Source organism: Notolabrus celidotus, chromosome 22 (genome assembly GCF_009762535.1).
Source record: "Notolabrus celidotus isolate fNotCel1 chromosome 22, fNotCel1.pri, whole genome shotgun sequence".
In the NCBI taxonomy this organism is placed as follows: Eukaryota; Metazoa; Chordata; class Actinopteri; order Labriformes; family Labridae; genus Notolabrus; species Notolabrus celidotus.
This window is the reverse complement of record NC_048293.1, coordinates 533,066-554,500: the sequence shown is the minus strand read 5'-3', so window position 1 is coordinate 554,500 and position 21,435 is coordinate 533,066. Positions and strand designations below refer to the sequence as shown.

Genomic DNA, 21,435 nt, shown 5'->3' with positions numbered 1-21,435 from the left:
TCAAATGTTTAGGCGCTTAGTGCATCGGCAAAAGTTAAATTAGGTTGTGATGTTGTCTTTGTGATGAATTCATATTTAAATTTCTTGTTATCTCATAATTATGTGGACATGTAGATCTAAAATGACATCAAATCCCTTCTGTTATACTATTACATGATTAACTGAGCTGTATGTTGTATTATTATGTATATATCCATAAAGATTGGTCATGAATACAGTATGTAATAACTTTAAATATTACTTAAAGTACAACTAGATGTTGCAATAGTAAATGCCGAGGAGAAAAGTGCGATACTAAGAGTAAAGGAAGAGGAAGAAGGAAGACATAAACACCAGGAGAGTGGAGAAAGACTTACTAGGTCCTCTGAGCAGTCATCAAATACTAAAGAGAGCGAGAGAGAGAAACGCATGAATTTGGACATTTTATTCAAATACAAGTAGGCTGTACAATAATTTGCAGGACAAACATCACTATTGCTCAGGTAGAGAGGAGGTGTAGTTGAACAAAGCGTACATGTCAGGGACAGCAGCAGTCACAGAGTACAAGTAGTATCACAGAAATGCCAGTTTCATCCAGGATTCCTCTCTCTTGTGTTGTTTTTAATGAAGGGCTGTAATGCTGCCTTGTAGGGAGCTTGAAGTCATTAGAGCAATATAAAGACACAAAATAAAAGCATGGGTGCAGAGCCTGATGATCAATCTTGTCAATCAATGTCATCAATCAATCTTGTTTAATTAATTAACCTGCAAAATAAAAGTTTCAGAAGAACTGATACCGATCTGTGAAACGACTCTGTTGAAAGTAAAATAGAGCTGTTGTCCAATTGAAGAAGGTACCTGAGTCAAATAATTGAGAAAAAATACCTCAAATTTCTACCAATGTACAGCAGTATTACATTCAACCACCCTGATTATATAATATAAGACTACAATGTGTCTTAGATTCAATTAGCTCAAGAGGAAAAGTTCAATCAATGCTGCTTCAGTTTCCCCTGATATGTGATAAAGGGACTGGTGTCATATTGTAAAAAACAAAAGGGAAAAGTTATAGTAAACATTTGTGTTTTATACATTTTATGGAAACACGTCATCGCTCCATAACAGCCTAATATTTAAATGTAAGAATAGAAACTGCTGCAAAAAGATGAACTCTGAAACTTTAACTTTCAATGATTTAACAAGAATCAAAGTCTCTCCTTCTCTGTCTGCACTTCCATAAATCCAAAATATTACATTTACGTCATCATAAGTCCTACAAAAATAGTAAACAACAATCTGGTCATAAGAGTCTCAGTTTTTCCTTCTCTAATAACCAGCATCAGGGACTACAGTTTGAGCATCTCACATCCGGCATCAGTGTCCATGACAAAACCTCAAACATGCAGGAACACCTCGTTGCAGAAAACTGTACACAACATAACACACACTTTCATATATGGAGAAATAAGAGACTTTGGCTGAATCGCTCTCCAATTATCTCTAAAATTAACAGTTTTACCCCAAACAAGAAACTTCATTAAAGTAGTGCAACTTCAAACACTAAGAGGACAAACTGTATCTCTTATTAAGACAACTTAATCAGAATTAACTCCATTAAATCACCATCCAACACATAAAGTGGAAACTTAACTCAAAGTTAAATGCTTTCCAATAACAATTCTCCTTCCTATTTAAATACCAAAATAAAAGCCAGAGAAATTCAGCCGTAAATAATCATTGTTTTTAAATTTTAAATTATTTTGGACTTCCTGTACGTTCATTCAAAACCCTTTCATCACATACAGTGACTTTGTTGCCTGTTGCTGGAGGTGTTGCCTCTAAAGTTGTCCAAAATGTTGCCCACTTCATCACCACACGTTACCTTTATGTGCCTCGGTACTTTTTTGGAGCCTCTGACAATTTTTATTTTTCAAAAGCACAAAACAAGTTGATGAGCAGACTGATCAACAGTCAGCGGACAACTTCAACACACTCCACAAAGAGCAGATCAAATCAATGCGATGCAGAGAAGAGAGAAAATAAAAGACATGCAAGAGTTTGAAAAATCAGTCCAGGCACAGAGGGAACAATCATGAATGTTATTTAAGTTATCAAATCATCTCAGGGCTTCGTGATCATATCGTGTACACTTATTGGGAGATGATTCTTTGAATGTTTTTGAATATAAACTCTTTTTTGGTTGGTTGATTAATTAGAATCAAGACAGAAAGACATAAAAAAAAAGAGACTACAATCAATTTTAAGCTCATTGCACATTCCAAAACAAATATGAGGGCGTGGTTTGTCGGTATTTTGACAGACGTGGACATTGGCCTGCCAGGAGAAACAAAGCTGGTGGTGCTAGCTCTGCTAATGGTAGCCACACTTGGCAAACCAATTCAACATGGTTAACCCGCAGACTTCGGCTGTTATCGAAACGGCCTGCTACATACTGTGTTTGAATTTAGTCTGTAGTCTGACTGTTCTGTTGGATCTGTGTTGCAGGATGCTGGATCAGACATCACTGGATTTCCGGTTTCAGAATGCAGAAGTAAACAACGATCAAGCTGATAGAGAAACTGCTTCTTTAGCATCACTTATGATTTAAAAAGTTAAGAAGTGGTTTATATGTTATTAAATCATTTTCACAGCACCTAAAAACTGAGTTCGCCCGGTCAAAAAAGAAGAGAAAAGAAAAAGCGGAATGAGCGCTTTGCATTATGGGAAACAGTACGTGAGGCAGACTGGTCTGATGCATACTGTGAAATTTTCACAAATCCGTAGACATCCAGGGAGTTTTGGTATACTGCAGATTTTGCTCTTGCTCACATACTACTTACTGAATTTAGACCAAATCAGTACGTACTGCTAGTATAGTCGGCGGTTTCGAAAACAGCCTTTGTGATCCCGTGTTCAGTCATGTTGGATAAATTGTGCTCATGTTTGACTTTTTGTCAAAGTGCTCTCTGACCTTTCAACTCATCATTTAGTCAGAAATTAGATTTAAGATTACACAACGAAAGAAGTCACTTCAGATCATCCCTGGTTCTGATTGTTATCCTGTTGAATATAAAAGTTCAAGCTTATCACAAGGAAAAAAGATAAATGACTACATTCCCTTTTAAAAATATTATTTATGCATAGAAACTTTCATTTAACCTAAATTAATCTCATTAACAACTTTAAACTTAGGTCCATTTTAAAACTTTTATTTTAACACAAAGAAAGATAATGTTTAAAATCATAACATCATATTTGTAGTCATGCTTCAGTATTTACACTGTTTGTCTTCTGGTGTTTCATCCAGCTGCAGTAAGGTGGAAACATTTTTATTCTTTGATTAAATCCTATTTTTCTGAGATCAGTACATTTATTCCAGTTTAATTAAAAAATGATTATTGGTAAAGAAGTATGTTTTTTTATTATAATATCTGTATTTCATAACTAGCTCTAAGAGGAATACTCCTTTTTTTTTCTATGATAGAAAATATATTTTTTACATTTGTAAGATAAATCTCAGGAATAATCTTTGCATGAAAATAACGATCTTAAAACAATCGATAATTTGTGTTTTTGGTTGGATTTGTTCGACTTTACTCTCATGGTAAAGTTTTGTCTAACAAGTTAACACAAACTGTGTAACGTCTCTAAGGCCACTGAGGATGAAGATGGCTTTAATGAGTTAAAGTGTGGAGTGGTGACACTTTGCAGTCAGTGTGTGAAACTACAAGCCTGAAACCTGAGTGTGTCGCTCGGTCTTTATGTGCCAAATAAATGATCGCTCTGTCGCATCATCAGTCAGCGCTGCTGATGTCAAGGCTTTGTACAGACAGATATACAGAGAGCAGCAAAAAGGACGGAAACAAATCAAACATCATTTACAAAAACTCCAAAATGTAAACGTAAAACTTCATACATCAGAAAAATCTTCATCCAACGCAGGACGGAACGTTTGGGACGAGTCTCACAGAGCGTTTGTTGGTTCTCTCAGCAGGTTTCCAGTGCTTCTAATCTCAAAGCTTGGTTATAAATAAAAGCAGATTTAAAGGTAATAAACTGTCTCACAATCTGCTCAAAGTTTCAAACAGAAAAGTTAGCATTAAGTCCATTTTTTTGCTATCCTGAGGACGTCATTTTCAAAAACTCAAAGCCTTGTTCAGAACTTTTATGGAAATCTGCTGAGTGAACGCCAAGCTAAGCTAACGTCCAGGTCAGCCTATGAAAAGACGTCATCACTGGACAGTTTGAAGGCAGAGTTGGAAGATTTAAAACAATGCAGATGCAGAACTGGCTCATTGATTAAGTTAAAGATGAGTGGGTGAAGACGTAGTTTTGGTTTGTGCAATTGTGAGAGACGAAAGCTACAAAAATAGTAAATAATAATCTGGTCAGAAGATTCTCAGTTTTTCCTTCTCTAATAACCAGCATCAGGGACTACAGTTTGAGCATCTCACATCCGGCATCAGTGTCCATGACAAAACCTCAAACATGCAGGAACACCTCGTTGCAGAAAACTGTACACAACATAACACACACTTTCATATATGGAGAAATAAGAGACTTTGGCTGAATCGCTCTCCAATTATCTCTAAAATTAACAGTTTTACCCCAAACAAGAAACTTCATTAAAGTAGTGCAACTTCAAACACTAAGAGGACAAACTGTATCTCTTCTTCTGACATCACCCAACACTTTACATGGAAACTTAACTCAAAGTTAAATGCTTTCCAATAACAATTCTCCTTCCTATTTAAATACCAAAATAAAAGCCAGAGAAATTCAGCCGTAAATAATCATTGTTTTAAAAATTTAAATTATTTTGGACTTCCTTTATTTTAATTCAAAACCCTTTCATCACATACAGTGACTTTGTTGCCTGTTGCTGGAGGTGTTGCCTCTAAAGTTGTCCAAAACGTTGCCCACTTCATCACCACACGTTACCTTTATGTGTCTCTGTACTTTTTGGAGCCTCTGACAAAAATATCCAGTTGGTTTGATTTCCTTCTTCTTCATGAATTCATGAGTGAGCGTGGGCGTGATCAAGATACATCGTTATGCCATGGCTCTGAAATACGTCGCCACATTGCAGCAGTATTTTGGCTTCACTTTTGTGCCATAGGGGGAGATGGAGACACTCCATGTTTACATACAGTCAATGGTCTTCACCTCCAACATCTTAACTGAATGAGATCATTTCTGCATCCACCACACACGTGTTTGTAAAACTCAAACTCCACTCTGCACTTGCCTTCATTTAAGCCGTAGCATAGCATTAAATATTATAAAGGACTGATCTGACACTAGCTCACTCCTACGTACAGTACAAGCACATATAAAAAGATATACAGGGGAAAGATATACACACTCATGTCACAAACATACAGCAGGTCTCTGTATGTTCATATATTCTCTTGCTCCTCGATATGTAAAGATTTAAAAACACAGCTGACCCCCTCTAAGAGCACAAACCTTCAAAAGTGCATGGAACCTGTACAGTGAGCACTTGGTGGTTGAACGGTGAGTATAATGTAGAGATTAAAAGTGTCCACACACAGAAGTTTACAGTGAGGAGGGTCGATTCTCCTGCTCCTGCTCATCGTCACCTCGGGTTCAGGCGGGAAAAAACCTTCAATGCGCCAGGTCAGTGTGGCTGGCGCTCAGGTCGCGACTCTTTCTCAGACGATTATTTCGTTCCTGGAGAAAATGTAGAAAAAAGGAGAGTTAAATAAAGAACGGACAGCTGTCTTTAACTCTTACAGAAAAACAGCATCTTTAAAGAACAGAGACAAGATTTGGATTCTAGCTTGATGAACATAAGAGAAAGAAATCAGTGTTTATATTTAACAAACATTAACACGCCCGGCTTAAGGTTGCTTGGAAGTAACTGAGCATTTCTTCCCAAGCAAAGGGACGGTTTATAACTTGTTTATTACATCCCTACTGGATACAAGCCCATCCTTGATGCTGTGTGGAAAAAAGTTTTCAGACACCCCAAATGTTGCATTGAGAATCACTCTTCAGTCTTCAAGTGGAATTTCTTTTAGTGCAGTCACAGCCAGGTTTATTTATTCTTTGTTCAGTTTTGAACACACTGTGTTATTTGTTGACTTTGATACCGACAATGTTGAGAACTGACATGTAGAAACTGTCAAGAATTGAGTTTTGTTAGTTTTTCTTGTAAACAATAAACAAAAAGAAATATCATTTGTATTTGTTTATGTCTTCCTAATGCCTAAAACACAAAAAATAGATTTCCACAAATATTTCATGACAATATTTGAGATTGTGTAAAATTTGAAGGGAGTCTGAAAACTTTTTTCCACCGCTGTTTCATTAGCACAAGGCCTTTCCTCATGTTACATACTCACCCTGTATTTTATTACATTTTGGGGCTTTTTAATATGTTTAATCTTTTTTATTTTGGTTCACAAAATGCCAGAAAATATTAGCAGTATTTAAAAAAAATATTTAAAAAAATCATATTTTATCAGAATTAAAGTTGCAGTTTTGTACTTTCAGAAAACAGCCCTAAAATGAAGGATATTCAATATGGAATAAGGTTTATTAATAGAAAAAACCTGGAAATATCATATTTACAAAAGCATTACTCTCATCAAACACACTCATATCTCCTTATTCGAACACGTTTATGTATAACTGTAACTATAGAATTAAAAACAAATAAAATTAAATTAATAAGGTATATTTCTGCTGGCTGCTTGTACGCTTTTCAACCAATTCTGTCCAAACAGGCTGAAGTTAGTTTGAAATTTGATATTCACCTTTTTCTGTTTGTTTTTGCAGCCGTTAACTTTTAAAGCTCCTTTTCCAAACTTCAATTTATAACAGTTTGGGATTATAAATGTGACATTTAAGACTAATGATGCTCTCCAATATATCACCAAACTATGACAAATCCAGGCTTTGTCACGGCAAAAAAAGTGAATATCAAACTAACTTCATCCTGGTTCGTTATCAACAGGAAGTTAGCAAAGGTAACAGGGACTGAGGCTTTAGCTAATGGTCATTTCTTAGAGAAGAATAAAACATTTCAAATCGGATGCTACCAAAATATATTCACTGACTTTAATATGATCACATGCATCAACTGCTTAACTTTACAGTCTTACTTTAAAAATTAAACCAGCCGGACACTTTGAAATCAACAACACCTGCTACAATCATGGACTATAAATGAAATGTATTTAACTTTGATGTTAAATCAGTCCTTTAATAATTATACTCTGGATGTTCCAACAACACCAACAGGCAGCTAGACACAGCAGCAAACGGTTGATAGGTTTAGCTAACAGCTAACTCAGGAGAGAAACAAGATTCTTCATCATATTTCAAAGATACTTTAAAAAGACAGCAGCCTCAAAATGAGGAACAAAATCAACACCCTGCCCTGCTGACATGATGTTAAGTGCATGAAGTTGTCAGTGGGCTGTGTTGTTGTTTTTTACTTCAATGTGAACTTCCCTTTGACAACATATTAAAGACAAAGATTAAAACATATTCCCTGCTAGTTATTGGGTTGATGAGTCAGAATCATTTTGGTGTTAGTCACGCTGATTTGGTTACTCATCATGAGTCAGTTAGTGATAAAAGCAGCTATGTAGTCTAAAACCTAAAAATGAAGAGCCAGCGTCATGTCTAGGTTTATGAGATTAGAAAGTTGGGTAGAAAAGAAACGTCCAGGTCAGAAAGTATCTGCAAAAACTACTTCAATTGTTTGTTTTAATCCTCTTGGTGAACCAGGTGGGTGGATGAGCTCTTGAATTGAATGCCAAAATGACCTTAATGTGTTCATAATGGGTATGAATTATCAAATTATTATCTAACAATGAATGCCAGGATTTATTTGGGGTTTATTGAAAATTCATCTTGGTATCTACTCATCATCTACTGCTGAATTTGTTGCATGATGTATGGACTTACAAGTACCAATTTATTCTATTTTGGATGCTAATTTGTATCATCCATTTATTCGTGGATTATCTTTTAATACTATGAAATGTAACAATTCAAATATGTCCCACAAATGATTTTTTTTTAATCAAACCCACACTCCAAAATCCTGAGAATATTTACTATGTATTGATATATTACAGATAATTCTCACACTAAACAAGCCAGATTTGTAGATATTTTTTACATCAGCTAGAAAAATGTATAACTCATGATTAATTAATAAAAAACGGTCATCAAAACTCAGTAAAGTTGTTCCCTTCAACTGTTAGCAGTCAATGCAAGAATAGAAGATACCAGTTCTACTATATTCTATTTATTTATGTGTATTTGTCTTTAATAGAAGCACACTGACTGCCTCTCTAAGGGGTTGAACTCTGACCTTTCCATCACTTGATAATAACCACCAGGATTCGTTACAAACAGACTCTCTGCAGATACTTTTAGTCCCGACACTCGGCCTCCTTACTTGGTAGTGGTCACTCGCAGCCTTGTCCGCCACGTTAAGAACGCCCAGAGAGCTGGCTCGCTTCATGCTGCGCCCACAGCAGTGACATGCAAGGGGGAGGTGGTGGTGGGGTGAGGGGGTCAGAGGTCAGAGGTCAGGGGTGAGGGGGATGGAGAGTCAGGTGTGAGGAGATTAGCTTGATGGACACGGTTGGTTAAAACATCTGGTATTTTCACACAGGTTAGTTTCACAAAACTGCTTCATATGTCACCTTTCTGATGACCTGTTTATGTTGTTAAGTACATAAAACATTTTGGTACCACTTTCTGGTATATTTATTTAATTTATGTTGAAAGTTGTGAAAAAGTTTGCCTCCAAATTTTTCTTTTCTTTTCAGCTATACGTCAAATACCTACGGAGGAGGATTAAGTCCACTTCAAACTAAAGTCAGTAAAATAAATAAATCAACCTTTTTTTAACTTCATACTTTAAAATCAGAATTCTTAAAGTCACAATTTTTTAAAAATATATCCGACTTTTTAAAATGTTCTTTTTTACTTGCATCACCTCCAAAAAGAAATGTCAGTGGCCCTAATCCTCTTCTGTAAATAACGCTTCTTTACTTCATTTCAATTCTGACAATCCTCTGAGAAGTGCCTCTAAAAATCTGAAACAAAACCCAATTGTTGTATAAGGACAATCAAACAAACAAACATACAAACAAACAAACAAAAAAGAAATATTGTTATTAAAGGCCCTGTGAGGAGTTTTGAACGGGCTGAGAAACAGACTGAAAATAACAAACAAGACCATCAGCAGCAACACTGATACCTTCTCTGTTGTAATTGTTAATGTCTGAAACTGCCCTGGGGGGGGGGGGGGGGGGGGGAAGGAGGTAGGTGTCAGAACAGATGATGGACATCTTGCTTCAGAAACAGCCTTTATTTGACTCATGGAAAAGAATCACATTGCCTGATAAAGTTGACTGTTGAAGACAAAAGGATGAGGTTTTTCTTGAAAACACTACTTTTGCATGTATAGGACAAGAGATAAGAAGTATCACTTTGTCCACCAGGGGGGCGCCAGAATCGATACAAAACAAAAGTTCCTCACAGCAGCTTTAAGTAGAAGTATTGTAATATATGTATATGACATCTAGTGAGTGAGTTATTAAAGGTGACATATCACGCTTTTTTCATCAATATATATTGGTCTAAGAGGTCCCCAAAACATGTCTTTAAAGTTTATGCTCAAAAAAACACTTTGAAATCAGATTTTGGTCTGCCTGAAAAACCCTCTTCTTCAGTCCTCCTCAGAACACTCTGTTTTGTCTCTGACCACGCCCCCTCAGGAAGTGGATGTGCCTCGGCTCTCCAGCACGTTGATCTAATGTTTACATGTTGGCTGAATATACACGGCTGCTCAGAGATCACGTTACTTCAACCCTCTGAATCTGATCCAGAATCTGATCCTGACGGAGAGGCGCCTGTAGCAGGACCTTTCTGAAGGATTGGTCACAGATTTAGTGTTTCTTGTTGTTTTATTTATCAGTATGTAGACGTGTGTCTTGGTACACAGCTACAGCTACAGCTACAGCTACAGCTACAGCTATGAACATGTAGCTATGTGGCTATGCTAATTAGCGCTAGCACTTATCCATGATAAATCAAAATCATCCACTAGATCTTCAAATCTGCAGACGTGGGGAGTAAAACCGACCTCTGCCAGAAAGAGTGGGACCTTTTTGAAGGATTGGTCACAGATTTAGTGTTTCTTGTTGTTTTATTTGTCAGTATGTCGACGTGTGTCTTGGTACACAGCTACAGCTACGACATGTAGCTATGTAGCTATGCTAACTAGCGCTAGCACTTATCCATGATAAATAAAAATCATCCACTAGATCTTCAAATCTGCAGACGTGGGGAGTAAAACCGACCTTTGTGTTTATTAAGACAGCCTACAACTAGCATGCCTCCCTCCTAAGCTCCTTGTTAGCACACATGTGTGCAGGTAATGAAAAACAGAGGAGGGATTCAGTATTATTTTATACAGTCTATGGGCTGAACAAGCTCCGAGCTCTGACTCCGTGACAGACCGGATATTGTTGTTACGTAACAAAAACACTGAAGTCTGAAACGGCTGGTTTCACACACATTTACAGAAAGGTGGAGAAATCAGAACAGGGGCAGAATGGATTTTTTTCATTCTCGGGGGGTTTGTAGACATGCCAGGGAAACATATTTCAGGTAGAGAACCATTAAAAAGTAAATTTTGCATGATATGTCACCTTTAAAGCGTATCACTTCTCTACTCTCAGTCTGGAGGCCAAAATTTGATATTAAATCCTTACAACTTATCTTTGAGGCATTAGTTAATTCTTACCATGAATCTCTGCACCCATAAAGAGGGTAACTGATACTCTAAAAACCTTCATTAGAAAGTGGTACCAACAATTTGTAAGAGTAATACACAACAAACATTTTCGTTAATGAGTCTTAAGTGGTGTAAACGGATATCTTCATGTCAGTGAAATTCATGCAAACACCAAAAATCATGCCTGAACGGAAACTTGAGTTCAGAACGACAACACTGCAGAAAACGTCCATTCTGACAAGTCACGTGATCGTTCCCTCAGTCAAGTAGGACGTGGAAGTCTAGATTAGAATCCAGCAAAAGTTTATCACAAATATGCATTGTCTATTTTTTGAAAGAGACCAATATTTGAAACTTTTGTACTACTACAGAATGTTTATTATTCAACTTAAGAGCAAGAATAAATAATAACTTATGGTGTTTGTTGGCTCTGTATGCACACATTTAATGGTTTTAGTGTCAAAGGAAAGTTTTATGTTGCTCTTTTTACTTTACTCTAACTCATTTTGGTCACAACTTATCCCAAATAATACCACATTCTCTCCAGATAATTCTGTGTTTCTGTCAATATATTACAGTTCTTTTAAACATTCACATCTCGAGTATCTTTAGTATAAAAATATTATCTTTCCCTAACTTCTTTTGGAGTCGTGACTTACAGAGTTCCTCTAAAACGTTTGTGCACCATGTGGGGACATCTTTAAGAGAAGCCCGGTGTTGACCGACGTGTTCAAATGGACGTTTCTGCAGTGATTTAAGTTTACTGTCAGCCAACAGCTCACGATGATGATGATGTTCATGATGATGATGTCAGAGGAAGTGACATTATCATGTCCATCATCTTCAAGGAGCCAAAGAGGAGCGCAGCACAGAAAGAAACATGGAAACCAGTGAGCACACAGATGAGGCATGCAAGTCCACATTCAAATGAAAAATTTATTCATAAATAAAAATTCATCACAGCATTAAACTCTAAACACAAACAGCCATGCAGACAGGTTTGCTTTTCCAGGATAAAACTCTCAAAGAAAAATGAAGATAATAAAATCCACAGCCGAGTAAAACTGAACTATATTTCAAAACAAGTTGAAATAAATAGTCCAAAAGCCACAAAATGCAATAAATATGTAACTATCAGTGGTTTCAACCAAAACAGTAAATGAGCTCCACAGGCGGAACGAGCAGGAAGGCATTTCAAAAGCAGACATTAGTTTGTGTTTCACTGCAGATGCTTTTTTTTAACTTCACCCCTCACTGCAGGAGAGTGACGTCACGGAATCATTTTCCCATTTCATCGACACACTTCTGAACACACACTGCTCAACACACAGCGAGAAGGAACTTTGGTTTTCTGTTTCATCGGGTCAAAGTTTGAAGGTCCTTCAAAAGGAGGATTAGCACCGGTACAGGACCAAACGTTTGAGGAAGGAAAAGTGAAACCTTTTTGTAGAATCAAAAACTAAAATCATTCATTTGTTGGTGTTTCCATTCATCAAACTGATCAGTAAGTTTAACATCTCAATGCTTGGGTTTTTGTTTAACCTTAAAAACTTTGAATTAAAATCATAAAATCTTCTTGTAACAGCTCACAGTATTTTCATTGGAATAGATCTCCTTTTCTCTCAATAATTCAACTTTATAATTCAAATTTCTGACTTTTTTTTGTCACAGCCCCACTTTCCTGAAAGATATGTCACTTTTTTCTGGAAATACTAATTTTACTGGTTACTATTCTTTATAGATTTTGTGTTTTTGGTTCCTATAAAAAGTCAGAATAAAAGAGCGGGGGAATCAAACCTAGGCTATCCCTTTGAGGACAGTAGCCCTGAACATGGGGTGTGCAATTTAACCCCCTGAGTTAAACCAGCACCCCACATTCGTATTATTACAATACTGCACTCCTCTATCCAGATAAATGGCTTGTGTTAAGATATTCAGTTTTTCTTACACAATAGGTTTTTGTCTGTTTATCCTTTCAATTTTTCTCTCCATATCACAGAAAGTAGAAGAAAAGTCACTTCTTCTTTTCTGGATATTTCTTTCAGTGTTTGAAAACCAAAGGATTCAAAGCTGAGTTGAACGCTGTACTGAAGCAGTCTGAGAGCAGGAATGAAAATCGATGGGATGGAGAAAACAGGAGAAATGTGTTTGTGTCAGTAAAAGCTCCCGCCGTCATTTCATGTGCAAACAGCTTTAGAGTTTCACCACTTCACCAGCAGAAAAGCAGAGCCAATCCCTTCTTTTGTTTTTGGTTAGTGCACCAACCGCCGAGCTGAGGTTTGGAGGGCCGGCCCGATCCTCCAGTCCTCCAGTGCATAAAGAGAGAGTCACCTGTAGGGGGGGTTGTTCAGGTGTCTGATGCTATAGTTACCCGGGGTTTTTGGGCTCGCTGTTTTGGGCCGAGCCGCCGCCTTTCAGCTTGCGGACGAGTTTCTCGCTGCTGCGGCGGATCGACGCTCGCAGTTTACTGAAGGAGCCGCTCCTCTTCAGAGAGCCGGAGCCGTCCTGATGAGAGACGTCACAGCGTTACACACATTCACAAACACACACACGTACAAGGAGTGTGTGTAGTGGATGTACATTAGTGTTTGACCAGTGTGTTGATTACCTTATCAAAAACATTACAAAATCCAGCATGTTGCGGGGTTCAAATATCTAATATGAAGATTTTAAATCACAACGACAGACTCAGGAAGACCACCAGTTGTTCAAGTTGAAACCTGGTAGTGACCTGCAGACCTTTGGATTGGATGCGTTGTTCAAAATTCAGGCCCTATCTACAGATTTTATTGAAGGTAAGGGGTACAGGTCGTCAAACACTGGCCACACACTAAGATACACACAAACAAACGGAGGTGCATACTCGCATAATGCAGTTTCATGTGCGCACAGTGCAGGAACACAGGTGCACACTCAAATGCAAACCTGTGAAGTTAAGATTAGTGAGCTGTGCATTTCATTTCCACACAACCTAGTTTTATAAAGGCCCTGCACACCTCCAGTGCACCCACACAGACAGGTGAATTCACTTCTTCATGTAACTGTAGGACAGATTACATCTTCATCTGGTGGTGGTTTGATCAAAGTGACCTACCTTCAAAATGAGCAGTGCTCTGATGAGCTCAAAATTACCTTCAAATCAGATTTCTTTAAGTTCCAAAAACTACATCACTTGTCCCTTCTTGACAAGTCCTAATTAATGTAGCATCTGCAAGGGTAGAGACAAGATCTGAGCCTTTGACCAGGGACAGGCACGCAATCATCAGCCCCTCAGATTCTTGTGGTTACAGCTGAGAGTTACAGCTCCTTCATATTCTGATTAAAGCTAACAGAGCAGTTGTTTATTCAGAGAGCTCACTTTAAAGCTGCTCTGAGGAACTTCTGATGTGTGTCAAAAGAGGAACCTCTTATAATTAGCTGATCTTGTCTCTTGTATTGGCCAAGATAGTTTTTTTCTGACATTAGCACTTTGAGATTTTCTCTGAATGTAAAGCACGTTATGAATAAAAATGTATTATCCTAATTAAGAATCTTGCTCTCTAGTGCATTAGCTCCGAAACAAGGGTCAGCGCTCCTACACGAGGTGTCATCATCTCTGAAGTTGTCAAAATTAGATTGTCACATATTAACCAGAGCCATGAAAACACACCTGCTGGATAGTTCATACAACTGTCTGCAAATAAAAATGAATAAAAACACATCTTTTCCAAACTTCTTCTGGAAAGAACTTCAAAACTGATGTTTAGTTTGGCACAGCAATGCAATTTGTGGTCTCTAATAGAGGTATGAGAAACTCAAAGTAAAGAAGTTCTGGAACCACTGCTCTAGTCCATCTCATCTTTTCTTAAACTCAATCACATCCTTGAATTTTTTTCCTTTTTTTTTAACTTACCAACATCACCCTGATGTGAACACAAATATCTGTGATGAGCAAATATTAGATAAGAGTATCAATACTGTGTGGAAACTGATTGAACATATCCTCACATTCATTCACCTGCTTATCCAAACAAAGGTCTGTGTTTGTATTCATTATTTCAGATGATGTTAATACGATGAGACAAATGACTGACTTAAAACAATATAAAAGGGATGAATGAATGGGAATAAATGTGTCATTGACCGACGCTATGAGCTCCTGGAGGATCTCTCTCTGGATTCATAATCAACTTTTGTTTTTCCAGCATCAATACATGCTTTGACTGTGTTTCAGTTATTTTCTAACTTTTGCACAAATTGTAACGCCACTGCATGAAAACTAAAGCAGAAACACATGTTCTTGAAGCTGATGTGGAGATCTCCATGTCTAATTTCAGTACTGCATTAAAGCTCCTGTGAGGATGTTTCAGTTTGTGTTGATTCTGGCGCCCCCTGTGGACAAAGCAGTGTTCGTTGATGTGTGATTAGTGTGTCCTGACAGAAAGGTCTGTGAAGAGTCAAATGTAGCACACATTGGGAACCTTTGTCATGGGACAGGGAAATTGCTGCATCATCAGTGTGCAGTTAATCACTTGGTCTGACCTACCCCCCTGCTAGTGGATTCAAACCCTTTAAATGACTATATAGAAATACCCACTGTCGTTGTTATAGTCTGTCTGCTTTTTTTAGGTCATAGAGAGACATTCATTTAATTTTCAGTCTGTTTCACATCAAGCTGAAAACTACTCACAGGAGCTTTCAGCTGTATTTATATGCATCATAAAGACAGAGCAGTATAGGGATGTCGTTTTTTGTGCATCATGCATTTATGGAGTTTTGTTACAGTGTGGTGTTGAACAGCTTCTTTATTGGTCGACTCTCTTTAGTCTGAGAGATTTTTTTGAGTTTTTAATCTAAGTAAGAAAATGAAGAGGTGTTAATGTTCAGAGCGTTTCTTAGTTCTAAAAGCACACAGAGAAAAGAGAGGGAACACACACACAAAGAGGCGACAGGCACAGGTTCAGGTGAGCAAAGAGTTTAGGTTTTATTAGAAGTTAAGAAAGACAAACTGTAAGATGCACAAACAGGACAGGACACGCAGAAGATTATTAGCAGGAGCAGAGAACAGAGACAAAGAGAGTTTTATAATTCCTACGTTTCCAACAAATGCAACATGTTCACAGCAAACCCTCTGCACCCCCCACCCGTTTATTCAGACATCTATATACAGAGATATACAGAAGGTACACAGGACACATGCACAATGTTTACGCATGGTCACAAGATTCCCTTCTTCTCCCTCCTAACCCCGACATTCATTTCAAAATGTCAACCTCCATCGTGTTCCAGACCTGGACATAACCAACATTGTGCATGGATCCCGTTACCTCAAACGTGTCCTCTTGTTGACATCGAAACATAGTTTAGTCTGATATCAGAGCGTACAGATGACACAGAGCGACAAACTAATGACTAAAACTCTAAGAGGAGCAGAAACCCACAGAGCCACAACGGTGCTCTCGATCATGCTGACGAGTTATTTACGAGATGTTATTTACAGCATGTCACATCACTATGAGCTTTGAGTCACCACTAATGAGTTTGGATGTAAACGCCAAGTTAAACTGAGTGAATTATAGAGCACAGAGAGACCTCCACGGAGAGGAGAGACGAGGAGGAGGAGGAGGGAGGATGGAGTTTGAAGCTCTAACTCAGACCATTTGGTACTTGGAGACTTGGATTGTAAGAGGCAGAGTGGATTCTTGTTTGATTCATTCAGCACGACATCATCAGGGAGTCAGTTTTCTTCCTCTCTCACAGGTATACACTCAACTTGTGATAAGACTCACGTTGCTGGATACAGTTCACAACTTTTTTCAGGGTGTCAGACACCAAGTTTACGTTCAAACTTCAGAGAAAAGATCACCTCTTAAAACTTTTATCTCTGACGCTTCATGTCGCCTTAAGTTTGTACATTTCACATACAGTCTGCCTGGACTCAGCATTCCTTATGTTTGTATTTCTGCATGTTTTCTTGCAGTACCACTGGAGGCCATGGGGCAGTGTTGAGCAGTGTAGCCGACTGTATAAGCCAGACCAGCAAAAATACATAGAGAAGGAAAATGGAGACATAATGCTCGATAATTGACGGTCTCTATTGTCTCTCGTCATGTTGATCACGGCCTGTTAAAGATCCAGTGAGGGTATTTTCCAGCCCTATAAAGCTTTGGGGTCAAGGGTCAAGTGTATGGATGCTCTATATGTATTATTCTACATTGATTTGTTGTCTTTTTTTAGTCTAAATAACAACTGGAGAGGATCTAAGGGAAATATTGATCTAACAGCATGCTTTATAATGTTTACATTCCCATTTTTTCACATTCCTTTCTTGTGTTTTCTTCTCTTTTACGTTTCCTAATCAGTTAAAACATGACAAAGCGAACTTAAGGTGTTACGTTTCTTCTTCTTGAGTCTGTCTTCTTCAAAGTGACATGTCATAAGCTGATAAAGAAGCATTTTGGGGTTTCGAGAAGAGACTTCTCAATATTTATATGCCGGGGTTAGATTAGGGAAGTCTAAAGGCTGATTTATACTTCTGCGTCAAGTCCACAGCGTAGCTCCCGTACCTACGCAGAGGCCTACACACGTAGATGATGTACACCTCCTTCAAAATGTAACAACCTGTAGAATCAACGCGAACCACAAGCCCTGTGATTGGTCGGCATGGCGACATTGTATGTCCGGCATTTACAGCACTTCCCCGCTTATCGTCCGTGTATTTGATCTCCTCCTCTCTATTCTTCATGTAATCATGTCTGTATGATAAACAGCAACATGTATCAGCTGTAGATTAACAGAACACGCTCTGAATCTCTGTGGAAAAGGAAACGGAGATCGTAGCGGGGCCGGAAGGAGGAGACCGGCTATCAGAGAGACCACACTGCCCTCAGGCGTTTCGGCGGAGAGTTGCTAGGCGACACGGACACAACGACACACAAGTATGTGGTGCTCATGTCCGCGTCAGCCCCTGCTGTGTAGGGGAGACGCAGAAGTATAAATCAGCCTTAAAGCTGAGGGTCCAGGTTAAATGGACAGAGTTAGGCTTCACAGGACAGCTGAGAGATTAAGAAAGGAATCAGAGATTTAAGTTGACGCTGTCAGTCTCCCCTTACAATCCTCTCATCATTTCTAAATATGAAAGGAGTCTACAGTACGGTCTAAAGACACTGGAGAGGGACAGAGAGAGAGAGAACGTGGGAGAGAACAGAGTCATGTTAGTGGACAGAGGGAAGAATGTGGTAAGAAGCAGAAGTTCAGTGTTGCCTTGTTGAGAAAGTCACCCCAGTCCTCTCCCACATACTGCAGATAAACACAAAATTTGGATTTCAAGCTATCTCTGCATTATCCTAACTCCAACCCACTCCTTGTAAGAGCAACATAATCGCTGCAGCTCGACCCGGCCCGTGAAGAATCCCACCAGAACCCAGAGAAGCTGGTAGTGGTGGAGGAGCAAGAGAAGGGGGGAGGAGTCAGAGCTGAAGAAAACTGCAAAGCTGAAGGGACTGAGGCGAGGTGAGGTGAGGTGAGGCGTCCGTCATGCAGAAGACAAGTTTTTAGAATCATTACAAGGCATCTGGAGTTATGCCTGCCGGTCAGACGGAGCAGGAGGAGAGAAGAAGGAAACACAAGAAGTGAGAGAAAGAGAGAGAAAGAAGACAGTGAGATGAGATGAGAGATTGAAGGAGGAGGGAAGAAGACAGAAGCAGCAGAAGAAAAAAGAGGAGAGAAAACAGTGAATTAAAGACTGACACAGTGAAGTTACTGAGCAGGATTTCCAGATCAGACACAGCACTTCTCTGACAGCTTTGGCAAAAGCACCCCAACATCGTTTCCTATCGAAATGATGCTGAAAAAGTGGATAATTGACAAAAAGAATCAGACCTTTTCCCTGATCTCTGCCTGTTTAAGTTTCTGAGAACAGATACCCTCCAAAAAACAGACTTCAGCTGCTCTAAGGAGGTCAGTCGGTTTCCAAAGAGCGGTCCAAATGGCCTCGGGTCTCGCCCACAGACGCTCTGACTGACTTTGCAGAAGAACGGAGTTATTACCTCCTGCCTGCTGCCTCTGGTGGGACTTCAAAAAAAGCAAACAAAGCTGACTGAATGCACCTACACGGTTAAAATACAGCCCCTGGACATCTTTTGACGGCTGGGAGAGTTAAACCAGGATATTAAAATGAATCTTAAAAACTCTCCAGCTGGTTTAAAACAGTAAACTGAAGGATTTATCTCTTTCAACAGAAAGATTCAGATAAAGATTGTACTTACTCTTTTTAACTATTTTTGTTTTTTGGGAGGTTTCTGTTGATGGCCTCCACCAGCACCCTAAGTGTTCCTTTCTGGTCTAACTTTGACTATACTATGGATATTTGTGTCTATATTCACCATTATGTCTCTGATTATCATGAATGTATATCCATGAAAATTAAATTAAAAAAAATGTATGTATATAAAAAAGATTCAGAAAGAGAGAAACACTCCCTCTTCATGAGGCATGTTTCTAAGCTATTAACTTCATGCACTCTCCGCTCTGTTTAGTGATCAAGTCTGTTGTAATTCGATAAGTCTGCCACTAGAGGGAGCTTTTGCACAGTTCAAAGATGCTGCAGAGACGCTGTGTCTGCATCTGGAACAGTGTTAGTACACACACATCAAGTCAGAACATTGAAGCTTTGTTAGCAAACCCCACAGTAAACACAGAGAGGGTGCAGGAAGGAGACTATGAGAGCAGCCAGACGTTTTGTGCAGCTTCTAATGTTTGGCGTCATTTTTGATTATTTCTTATAGACCAACAACGAGAGTATGTGTATACCATGTTGGTCTTTCTTGTTTGTTTACATATTTTGGTCACATGGAACTAAATTATACTACAATCATTTATTTTGTAGTCTTTTCTGTACGTGTACCAGTCAAAAGTTTGGACACCTTCTCATTCAAAGTTTTTATTTATTCTAATTATTGTCAACATTGTAGATTAATACTGAAGACATCTAAACTATGAAATAATCTGCTTTTACCATAATCTGGATTACAACAGTAGTCAAATAGGACTATCCATTGTGTACTAACCCTACCTCTGAACAACACAACTGATGGTCTCAAACACATTAAGAAGGCAAGTCATTCTACAAATGAACTCTTGACAAGACTCATGTTCATTAGAAACCATTCCAGGAGACCACTTCATGAAGCAGACTGAGAGAATACCAAGAGTGTGCAAAGCTGTCATGAAGGAAAAAGGGGGCTACTTTACAGAATCTAAAATATAAAACAGATTCTGCTTTGTTTAACACTTTTTGGTTCATTCAATAATTCCATATATGTTCTTTCATAGTTTTGATGTCTTCAGTATTAATCTACAGTGTTTACAATCATTACAATAAATACAAACCCTTCAATGAGAAGGTGTTTCCAAACTTTTGACTGGTAGTGTAGATGAAAGGTGCAAGGAAAAAAATACTTCACAATTTCCTGAGAGACAAACTTACCCATTTGAATAGCTTGGTATGCATGACCGATAGTGCAAAATCCAATGATATTCAATATCATAGCAAAGTAAAACGCCTCCAAAACCCCTAAAAACTAAAAAAAAAGTTGATCTAGTACTAAAATAGCTTGCTTTGCTAAATCCAGTTATATCTATTTTATACCGAAGAATAATGCCTCAAAAATCACTAAAACAACGACAGCTTTTTGACCTGCTGTTGATCTAGCAGTTGGTTTGTGTAGTTCACTTTATGATTGAACTACCTGGCTTCTTTTGAGGCTAAAAATAATATTCTACACAATCAAACTGAATAATTATCATTTAATGTCCTTCAAGCTCTGAACTGTTAACTTTATTTTACTTTAACCAAACTTCAAGGCTGCTTTAAAGTCCTTTAAGCAACCTGTTCTTCTTCTCTGGCTGCTAACATCCAAACAAAACAAGCAAAAGGAGAAAGAATAAAAAACAGAAAACATCCCATGTAGCATTCCCAGGGAGCAGCTCACCACACAAATGCAAAGGGAAGATGCACACACACACAAACACATACATAGAGGAACGAACAGCACAGTGTATAAGGATCACAAACATCAACCCAGCGCCCAGAGGACACAGAAGGAGTACAGTACAGAGCCCATGTTGAGTCAGATGAACAGACTGATGAGTCACGCTGAGTCTCAGAGGACTAATTTCACGATAAGTGAGAAGAAAGCTGTTTTCACACTTGCCTGTGGAGAGAGCTGAAGTGGAAGTGAGGATTTTTTTTGACAGGTTGGAGGGAAAAAAAAAGTGTTCTGACAGCTGCAGGGAGGCAGCAGAGGGTAAAAATACCAAGAACACCAGGCTCTGCCGATCTAATGTATTCATGAAGTCAAAAATGTTTCTTTTTCGTTGTTGCTGTTATGAGATAGGACAGCTGAAGAGTGACAGGAAACGTGGGGAGTAGAGAGTGGGGGGTGACATGCAGCAAAGGGTCGTGGCTGGAGTCAGACCAGCCGCTGCTTCGATAAGGACCGGAGGATCCATACATGGGGCACATGCTGCAACCACTGGGCCGAGCAGTGTCCGGTCTGTAAGGAGGGCAATAACTTTGCTCACATTATGTCTTATGGTGTCACTAGTTTTGGAAATATATTGCACATTTACTTATTTAGTTCGTACCTACTCTTCTTAGAAAATGCTAATATCCTTTTTTAATT

General features: G+C 38.5%; 1 protein-coding gene and 1 long non-coding RNA gene across 4 annotated transcripts in view; both read right to left on the bottom strand.

Moving 5' to 3' along the window:
- Positions 1 to 409: 409 nt before the first annotated feature.
- Positions 410 to 8,592, bottom strand: LOC117806700. Its single transcript, XR_004629729.1, has 2 exons — positions 8,420 to 8,592; positions 410 to 5,673 (listed from the first exon to the last, which is right to left on the bottom strand). It is a non-coding gene; the product is annotated as an uncharacterized LOC117806700 (long non-coding RNA).
- Positions 8,593 to 11,687: 3,095 nt separating this feature from the next.
- Positions 11,688 to 21,435, bottom strand: part of klc1a (kinesin light chain 1a) — a 54,860-nt gene continuing 45,112 nt past the window's right edge. For 2 of the 3 annotated variants that reach the window (XM_034675708.1, XM_034675709.1), the window contains exon 14: positions 11,688 to 13,276. In XM_034675708.1, the coding sequence (XP_034531599.1) occupies positions 13,139 to 13,276 (138 nt within the window). In that variant the 3' untranslated portion in view covers positions 11,688 to 13,138. Of the gene's footprint in view, positions 13,277 to 14,659; positions 18,336 to 21,435 lie in introns of those variants that run through there. The other variant, XM_034675710.1, reaches the window with a different exon arrangement.